This window comes from Piliocolobus tephrosceles, chromosome 13 (genome assembly GCF_002776525.5).
Source record: "Piliocolobus tephrosceles isolate RC106 chromosome 13, ASM277652v3, whole genome shotgun sequence".
In the NCBI taxonomy this organism is placed as follows: domain Eukaryota; kingdom Metazoa; phylum Chordata; class Mammalia; order Primates; family Cercopithecidae; genus Piliocolobus; species Piliocolobus tephrosceles.
The window spans coordinates 67,399,420-67,410,038 of record NC_045446.1 but is presented as its reverse complement, the minus strand read 5'-3'; the positions used below and the strand labels follow the sequence as shown (position 1 = coordinate 67,410,038).

At 41.1% G+C, this 10,619-nt stretch overlaps 1 protein-coding gene across 2 annotated transcripts in view; it reads left to right on the top strand.

Moving 5' to 3' along the window:
* Nucleotides 1-10,619, top strand: part of GDPD4 (glycerophosphodiester phosphodiesterase domain containing 4) — a 92,137-nt gene that overhangs the window by 48,493 nt on the left and 33,025 nt on the right. For both annotated transcript variants that reach the window (XM_023209134.2, XM_023209133.2), the window contains exon 11: nt 1,335-1,491. In XM_023209134.2, coding sequence (XP_023064902.2) covers nt 1,335-1,491 — 157 coding nt within the window. The remainder of the gene's footprint in view (nt 1-1,334; nt 1,492-10,619) is intronic.

The window sequence follows — 10,619 nt, the reverse complement described above, 5'->3', positions numbered from 1 at the left end:
AAAAAAAAAAAAAAGTTGTTCTTGCTAAGCTTCATAGTTTTACTCTGTACACATACAGATTGATATGTAGCCATACACTTATGAACTTTTGCATATTTTCTTGGAACTGTGTCTTTGTTTTTGCATAACTCTATCCTTTATGGGACTCTAGCCCACAAATTCTAGCTATCTTGGCTTCCCACTTACTCTAATCTCTTCTCGTTTCAGCAAGACAGTTAGGTCCCTTTTAGGTTCCCCTACCGTGTACTGGAATTCAGTATTCACCTGCAGGAAAGAAGCCTGGGTGATGGAATTGCTTATGTCATTTTTTGTTTTTGCCTTTTCTCAGAGATCGTAGTAATATTGTGCATCCTTTTGTCCGTTAACTGAAAATAGTTATTTCCTTTATTTTGTCCAGTTTTCTAGTTGTTTATGGCAGGAGAGTAAGTTCCATGCCTTATCTTCCTCATTATAGATGTTCTCTTCATAGATATTTTAATGAGAAAGGGAGAGATAGTTTCATAAAATCAGAGATTCTCCAAAGCAAATTGCAGATAGAAGAATAAGGAATTACTTTATGATACTGTCTGATGTGAAGAGTCTAGGACCAGGAATACTCAGTGTAGGCTGTGCACGGAGGCTCATTCCTGTAATCCCAGCACTTTGGGAGGCTGAGTTGGGCAGATCACTTGAGGCCAGGAGTTTGAGACCAGCCTGGCCAACATGACAAAATCCTATCTCTACTAAAAAAATATAAGCCAGGCATAGTGGTGCACACCTGTAGTTTCAGCTACTTGGGAGGCTGAGGCAGGAGAATCACTTGAACCCAGGAGGCGGAGGTTGTGGTGAGCCGAGATCGTGCCACTGCACTCCAGTCTGGGTGACAGAGCAAGACTGTCTCAAAAAACAAAAACCAAAACCAAACAAACAAAAAGAAATACTCAGTGCAGTGTCTAGCTGGGAAGGGATCAGAATAATACAGGAAAACTGTGTGGACGCCTGCTTAGTATGGTCCTGGAACCTGAGGACCTTGCATCATCCCTACCTCCATTCACTTTATTTTCAGGCCACTACTGTGCCTGCTGTTTTCCTAATGCCAGAAAGCCCCTGAATAGAGAAGCTATTCTTTCACCCACTAATGTGATTATATATCATGAAAGACTGATCCCTAAAGCAGAAAACATATTGACATCAAAGTGTAAGTGACTGATATGTAGCCCTTTTCTAAGATTTGAGAGGGAGAAAGGAGCCCTAGTGACACCTGTGACTTTGAAGGACTTTCTGGGGAGGCTGTCTACCAAGGTAGCTAAATTCAGCCTGTCTACCCCTGCCCTTCTTTTCTACCTCTGCCTCAGTTATGATCGTGTGCCTTTCCTCATGCATGACTTAGACCTGAGAAGAACAACCAATATCTGGGAAGTTCAGCCAGAATCTGCCTTCAAGAACCCTGCCACCTTCAGTTGGGATTTCCTGTCGACTCTGAATGCAGGCAAATGGTTTGTAAAACCGGAGGTAAGACACATTCCCAAGTTTCACAAACCTGCATTGAATTTTTGTAAGAGATCATGTGCTGCTCCTGAAAATAAAGGCCATAGATGAAGATAGACAAGTATCCACACGATTTCATCCCAGTATGGTAGCAGGACTATAGTATTGGCAGGAGGGCTTTTTCAGTAGTGTAGTGAGTCTGATTGCTGCTTTCTGCATTCACTAGAAAGTCTGAAGACAAACTTGTAAACTTATCCTCGTAATTTCTTTTTACCCAAATATTTCATAAGCTTTTACAGTGTGCCTAACATGTATATAACGTTTTCCTGGGTGAGGCAGACTAGGACATATATTTTTGATTTTTTTCTTCTTGCCATTCAACAAATATATATTGAGCACCTAATGGTACAAGGCACATAGAATATAATAGTGAATAAGCACACATCCAGCTTTAATGGAATTCACAGGCTAGTATAAGAAACAGACAGTTACTATACACTGTGATAAGTACAAAACTAGAGTTAATTTCAAGTTGCTTCAGGAGCACACAAGAACAACTTCTAACTCAGACTGGGAAACATGGATGGGAGATTCTGGAAGGAGATGTATAGACTAATAGATGTGGTACAGTATAAAGCATGCGCTGTGCTGTGTACAATGTAATTTTGAGGCAAGTGTGAATGGTTCCTCTGGAAGATGTTGGGGAATACTTTATGCACAGCTATGATTTGAGCTGAGGGAAGATCATTACCAAGGGGAACCAAGGGCAGTAATGATGATGTGTTTCGGAGCAACAGGGTATGGGGGTGTGTGTGTGTGTGTGGAGAGAGGGAGGGAAGGATAGATGAAAGGAGATAGGAAGGAAGAGAGGGGTAGGAAGTAGATGGGAAGTAGATTGGGAGAATAACCTGGAAAACATGTTGATGGGAGATTATGGCAATGCTTACATAACAAGTTAAAGAGTTTAGAATTATCCTTGAGTGTTTTTAAATGGGTAAAAAGTCAGAATTGCGTTTGATAAAGGTCAAGCCTACTTTCTCAAGATAGATTAAAGAAAACAAAACAACCTATGTTTTCCGGCTTTTTTTATGACTAGGAATTCATGTGACCTAGGTTCTGCCCAATCAGATATACTCATTTGAGACTTTGATTTTGAAAATAAACGTCTCAACAAGATAGATAGCAGGCATCCATATTGCTAGCATATGTGACAGCAGAGATAGCAAGGTGTGAGGCTCAGCTGTGGTAATAGCTCCCTTATACAGTAGTAGTGTAATTAGGAAAAGAAATATTAAGGGATTTTTGATCGTGTACTGGTGGAATGGAATTTTATTTATGTTTGATGTTAATCCTGAGGGCTGTTTGATCATGTTTCATGTAAAAATAGGGAAAAGTGAAGAATTATATACAGATGGACTTATCTACTGTGTGTGTCCATTTTGTGTTGCTATAAAGGAATACCTAGGACTGGGTAATTTTTAAAGAAAAGAGATTTATTTGGCTCATGGTTGTACAAGCTCTACAAGAATGATACCAGCATCTGCTCAGCTTCTGGTGAGGAAGTTTTTACTCATGGCAGAAGGTGAAGGGGAAGCAAGGCATGTCACATGGCGAGAGAAGGAGCAAGAAAGAGAGAAGGAGGTACCAGGTTCCTTTAAACAACCAGCTCTTGCATGAACTAAGAATGAGAATTCGCTCATTACTGAGGGGAGGGCACCAAATCATTCATAAGGGATCTGCCCCCATGTCCCAAATACCTCTCACTAGGCCTCACTTCTAATATTGTAGGTCACATTTCAACATAAGATTAGGAGGGGTCACACATCCACGCTGTATCATCTACTGAGACTCCACTTCAGATTCATTATATTAATTAGTATTAATATAAGAAATAGTTGAAAGTGGATTTCTTATTACTGTAGTTGCTCAGAATATTTGTCCTCTTAGGAGTACAGAGTCTATACCTGCTATTTCCGTATATGAAAATAATATGATTACTCTGATATTCTAGGTTTCTGAGTATATGTAGCTTCTGCAGTATGTCTCATACATAGACACATAAAAACTAGAGGTGCTCCATTAGGATGTATATATTAGTTAGCTATAGTTAATATTTTGGCAAAGATATGTTCTAGATGAAAAGGCTATTATGATATCTGATGTATAATATATGCCTGATAAAAGTCTTATTAGGATTTACAGAATTAAACTTACTCCCAAAATTGAGCCGAAGTTTCATCAGGCTGAGATGTTTGACGGAACAGTAGAGTTGATGAATTTTAATTAATGGATGATTTTTCTTGGTGGTCTTTATTGGACCTTAGTGGTCCTTATTGCTGAAAGACGACAACAGTTGTTTCTCATGTCAGTGGTCATGGTTAGCTACCATGTGGGAACCATGAATTTAAATTTTTTTCATAATCCTAAGTACATTCAGAAACGTTTAATACTTAATAACTTATTAAATAGCATCCTTATTTTTAGTTTTCTTTTTTTATATTTATTTATTTATTTTTGAGACAGAGTCTCTCTCTGTAGCCCAGGGTGGAATGCAGTGGCGTGATCTTGGCTCACTGCAACCTCTGCCTCCTGGGTTCCAGTTCAAGCAATTCTCCTGCCTCAGCCTCTTGAGGAGTTGTGATTGTAGGCGCCCGCCGCCACACCCAGCTTATATTTTTGTATTTTTAGTAGAGATGGGGTTTTACCATATTGGCCGGGCTGGTCTTGAACTCCTGACCTTGTGATCCGCCACCACACCCAGCTTATATTTTTGTATTTTTAGTAGATATGGGGTTTCACCATATTGGCCAGGCTGGTCTTGAGCTCCTAACCTTGTGATCCGCCCGCCTTGGCCTCCCAAAGTGCTGGGATTATAGATGTGAGCCACCGCACCCAGCCTCATTTTTGTTTTTGTTTTTTTTTGAAATAGAGTTTCACTCTGTTACCCAGGCTGGAGTGCAGTGGTGTAATCTCGGCACACTGCAGCCTCAGCCTCCTGAGTTCAAGCGATCCTCCTCCCTCAGCCTCCTGAGTAGCTGGAAATACAGGCGCCCACCACCATGCCCAGTTAATTTTTTGTGTTTTTAATAGAGGGTTTCACCATGTTGACCAGGCTGGCCTCGAACTCCTGACCTCAGGTGATCCGCCTGCCTCGCCCTCCCAGAGTGCTGGGATTACAGATGGGAGCCACTACGCCTGGCCTTATTTTTGGTTTTCAAATATTTCTTCACAGCTGTCTCCCGTTTTGAATGTCTTGGGTTAGTTGTAAGTGATAGAGTTGAATCTGTTACTGTAATAACTTTTCGTGGACCTTTTTTAGGATTAATAGCTCTGTTTTAGCATGTTTAGGGTGTTTAGGTGTTTTACTTGTAGCACTTAGTTATCCTATTTCAATGGCTACTGAAGAGCATCCTGAAACCTGGGGTTCAAATGTGGTTATCTGGGAGACTTTAGGTTTGATCATGGAGCTTTTTTTGCTTTCATGCTGTATGGTTAGAAGGTAGTTGAAATGGTGTTATGTGATTTAAAAGATGTGGAGATTTGGGTAGTCTCTTCCATAGTGAAGAAATTAGTTGTAAACATTATTCTGATGATTCTTTATTGGTTGGGTATGACTATTGATTGATCATCGTAGTGAATTGGTCATGATTTATTAATATATTTATTAGTCTTGAGATTATTGTGAAAATCAAGTAATCTTATAACAAAATAAGAATAGATACAGACATTCTGGGAATTGATACTGGAAGCTAAACTGAATTCCTGTTTCTTCAGCCCAACCAATACTTCTGTGGAACTTTGTTATATCCTTTTGTGAAAGTATAATTATAGAAATGATAAAAATATAATTCTCATGCGGATATATAGTCGGTATGAGTACAAGTTTTATTTAGCACATTAATGAAGGAAAAAGCAGGATGACAAAACCCACTCAAAGGAGAAATGACAGCAAGATATTCAACTAGAAAATACTAGCACTCATCCCTTCCACAAAGACAGCCAAAACAATAAATAAAAAACCATATTTTAATGAAAATAAAGGACAGCACCAGAGTACATCAAAGCAGTAACAGAAACCCTGGTGAGCACAGAAACTCAGGAGACCCACATAGAGAATGCCACCTCATCCCCCAGCTGAGATCAGCCAGGAACCAGGAGGAACTTCTTTCTATGGTGAAAAGGGTAGGCAGTCCATAGCAACACTTTGGACCCCTATTGGGGTCCCCTGCAGTCCTCACAGGCCCTAAGCCCAGCTGGGGTAGCTACCTAGAGGCCATACAACTATGTTCCCCTCAGAGAAGGAGCCAGCTGTGCCTGCCCCGTGGCCTACATGGCTACTGTGCAATGCTATCTTGGAATTACTCACATCTTGCTCCGGAGGTGAGTAGCCACAGCACCCTTCATCCCTTATGCTAAATTACTGGAGAACCACCCCACCCCAACAGAGTAGTCTAACATCCCCAGGCCAAGCAACTGTTACACCTTTCCCTGTAAAGCCAAGCAGCAGATAGAACTGTTTCACCTACCCCTCACCCTGCACCCTTGGGCTAGAGATGGAGCTGTGTACCCTTTCCTGGGATATGGTGCTTTAGCAGAACAGCTCCATCTACTTCTTTCAGACTTGGCTATGCCCTGCCCCTAGGGTCCTGAGTTGAAACTGTGCACTGCCCTCTCAAGGAAAAAGTACTTTGTCAGAGCCCTGTGTGGCAGGGAAATGGTGCGTGGGCTGCTCAGACAGTCAGGCCCCCACAGCCTGAGTAGATTGGCACATCAACCCTTGGAGAATCAGTGTTTTGGCTGAGCTGAGCAACTGCACATTCCATGGCTGAGTTAACATAGTACCCTTCATCCCAGGGAAACAAACCAGTGTCTGAGCAGAAATACCCAACCCTACAGGCCAAAAAATTGTAGTACCCTGCTTCCCTGGAGCTGGACTAGCTCCCTAGAGTCTAAGCTGCTGAGATAGTGCCATCCCTAAGAAATTGAATCATGTCGTCCTGCTTCTTCCCCCCCCAGGACCCAAACAACAGCCATACTGGGGCATTTGCTGCTGCACCTGGCCTCACAGAGTCTGGGATACTGCTGAATCCTACTATCTTAGAGTCTAGTATCACCAGTACATGGAGCCTTATCCCTACACACCCAAGCTGCCACTGAGCCCTGCTGGCTCAAGCTCCCAAATTATAGCCACACCCTGTGCCCTAGGCTCAAACCTCCAGAACATACCTTTTTCCTTAGAGTCAGGCCAGGGCTCTTCCCTGCCTAGTAAGAATAGAGTCACAGCTATAGCCTAACTCTCTGGACCTAAGCTGCTAAGGGGTTAGAGTCTGATGGTGTGGGCAACCTATGTCCAATCCTGCCACAGAGAGTGAAAGATTCACTGTGATCCTAGGACTCTGCCAATCTAAACATTTGCACCTGGAATCCAGCACCATGGCAGTTGATTTTATGCCATGTCAGACCTGACACCGAGAGGGATCCCCTTAGTGAAGTCTCCTCATTGTAGGGAAAACAAGAATTGGAGAACCCCAAAAGCCTTTGTGGACCAAAGACATTAACAACATACACCTCTGGCCTGGCGCGGTAGCTCACGCCTCCCAGCACTTTGGGAGGTTGAGATGGGCAGATCACGAGGTCAGGAGATCAAGACCATCCTGACTAACACAGTGAAACCCCGTCTCTACTAAAAATACAAAAAAATTAGCTGGCCGTGGTGGCGGGCGCCTGTAGTCCCAGCTGCTGGGGAGGCTGAGGCAGGAGAATGGCATGAACCCAGGAGGAGGAGCTTGCAGTGAGCTGAGGTGGCACCACTGCACTCCAGCCTGGGTGACAGAGCAAGACTCTGTCTCAGAAACAAAAAACACATACACCTCTGCTATTGTGACAACAAATTTCCACACCCCTAAGCCACTGAGATGCCCACAGTTATTGCTGATGTTGAATGCAGCCAAAGAAGCTGCACAGAGACTATACCACTGCACCTACCCAGAAACAAAGTCACCACACCCTTCTCAACTAGTGCACTAAGACCCAACTGCAGGTGAAAATGTTTCTCTAGAAAAGCCGTTCCAGAAAGTTGGAAGAGGTGATTATTCCACAAGATGCATAGACATTAGCACAGGTACACAAGAAATAAAAAAGCAAGGAAATATGACGCCACCAAAGGATCATAACTCTAGTAACAGACCTGAATGAAAAGGAAATAAATGAATTGCTGGAAAAGGAATTCAAAATAATTACCTTAAGGAAACTCAGTGAGATACCAAAAAGAAAAAAGAAAAAAAAAATTCAACAAAATTAGGAAAACAATTCATGATGTCAATAATAAATTCAACAAAAACATAGATACAGTAAAAAAGAACCAGTCAGATGTGGTGGTTCATGCTTGTAATCCTAGCACTTTGGGAGGCCGAGGCAGGTGGATCACCTGAGGTCAGGAGTTGGAGACCAGCCTGACAAATATAGTGTCTCTACTAAAAAACACAGAAATTAGCCAGGTGTGGTGGCATGCACCTGTAGTCCCAGCTACTTGGGAGGCTGAGACAGGAGAATTGCTTGAACCCAGGAGATGGAGGTTGCAGTAAGTCAAGATCACACCACTGCACTCCAGCCTGGGCTACAAAGCAAGACTCTGTCTCAAAAGAAAAAACAAAAACAAACCAAATGGACACCCTTGCTGCTGAATAATTCAAGTACCAAAATAAAACAATATAGTACAGAGCTTCAACAAGAGACTTGTTTCAACAGAAGAATCTCTGAGCTTGAAAGTGAGTCATTTGAAAATTACCCAGATAGAGGAGAAAAAAAGAAATGAGAATGAAAAAGAGTAAAGAAAGCCTACAAGAAAGGACACTTAAGCAAATTTTCATATTGTAGATGTTCCCAAGGGAAAGAGTTGGAAAAATAGAAACACTATTTAATGAAACAGTAACTTAAAACTTCCCAAGAGAGGGGTGACCATCCAGATCTAAGAAGCTCAAAGATTCCCAAATAGATTCAGTCCCAAAAGGTCCTCATCAAGGCATATTTTATCAAATTGTCAAAAGTCAAAGACAAATAATTCTAAAAAGAGCAGGAGAAAAGCATCAAGTCACATATAAGGGAATTCTCATTAGACTGACAGCTGAAACTGTCCAGACCGAGAGAGAATAGAATGAGGTATTCAAAGTACTGAAAGAAAAAATATTGCTAGCCACGGATATTTGACTCAGCAAATCTATCCTTCAGAAATGAGGGAGAAAGTCTTTCCCAGACAAGCAAAAGCTGGGGAATGCAAAACCACTAGACTAGCCCTACAAGAAATATTCAAGGGATCCCTGCATCTGGAAGCAAAAAGGTGATAATCACCATTATGAAAACACACAAAAGCATAAAACTCACCAGTAGAGCAGATACGCAAAGGAGAGAAAGAATATCAAACCTTTTACACTACAGAAGACCATCAAACTGAAATGAAAAACAAGAAGAAAGAAAGAAAGAATATACAAAACAGAATACAGTTAACAAAATGGCTACAGTAAGTCATCACCTATTATAATAACCTTGAATGTCAACCGATTAGTCACTTGAATGATACAGACTGCCTGAATGAATAAAGGAAATAACTCAACTATATGCTGCCTACAAAAGCTCACTTTGCCTGTAAGGACAGACAGAAAGTGAAGGGATAGATATTCCATGCAAACAGAAACCAAAAGCAAGCAGGAATAGCTATATTTACATCAGATAAAACAGACTTTAGTTCCAAAACTATAGAAAGACAAAGAAGGTCATTATGAAATAATAAAGCGATCAGGGCCGGGCGCAGTGGCTCAAGCCTGTAATCCCAGCACTTTGGCAGGCCGAGACAGGCGGATCACGAGATCAGGAGATCGAGACCATCCTGGCTAACACGTTGAAACCCCGTCTCTACTAAAAAAAAATACAAAAAACTAGCTGGGCGAGGTGGCGGGCGCCAGTAGTCCCAGCTGCTCCGGAGGCTGAGGCAGGAGAATGGCGTAAACCCGGGAGGCGGAGCTTGCAGTGAGCTGAGATCCGGCCACTGCACTCCAGCCCGGGCGAGAGTGGCTCCAGCCAGAGCGAGACTCCGTCTCAAAACAAAACAAAAAAAATAATAATAAAGGGATCAATTCACCAAGAAGATGTAACAATTATAAATATACATGCACTCAACACCAAAGCACCCAGATACATAAAGCAAATATTACTAGATTTAAAGGGGGAGAAAGACTCCAATACAGTCTATGTTGGTGACTTTAACATCCTACTGTGAGCATTGAACAGATCACCTAGACAGCAGATCAACAAACACTGGATTGAAACTGTACTTGGACCAAATGGACAATTACAGAACAGACAATTACAGAATATTTCATAAAATAGCTATAGAATATACATTCTTTTCATTAGCACATGGAACATTCTCCAGGACAGACCATGTGTAAGGCCACAAAACAAATCTCAACAAATTTAAAATAATTGAAATCATATTAAGTATCCTTTCTGACCACAATGGAATAAAACTAGGTATCAATGAGAGGAACTTTCAAAACTGTACAAATATATACACCACAAAATACTATTTACTTATAAAAAAGAATGAAATCATGTCTTTTGCAGCAACATGGATGCAGCTGGAGGCCATTATCCTAAATGAATTAATGCAGGCTCAGAAAACCAAATACTGCATGTTCTCACTTATAAGTGGGAGCTAACTATTAGATATACATGAACATAAAGATGGCAACAATAGAAAACTGGGACTACTAGAGGAGGAAGGGGGCCAGGGTTAAAAAACTAACGATTAGGTACTAAGCTTAGTACCTAACTGATGGGTTCATTCATACCTCAAACCTCAGCATCATGCAATATCCCCATGTAACAAACCTGCACATGTACCCACTGAATCTAAAATAAAAGTTAAAAAAGTAAATTTTATTGGTTCAAATAAAAGAGAAAATGTAAAAATCAGATAATACTGTGTTTGTAAGATTTTATATCAAAATCAAGCTTTACAAATAAAATGTTATACTTTTTAAAAACTGTGTAAATATGTGGAAATTAAACAACATGCTTCTGAATGATCAGTGGGTTAATGAGGAACTTAAGGAAATTTAAAAAATTTTTGAAATGAATGAAAATAGAAACACAAC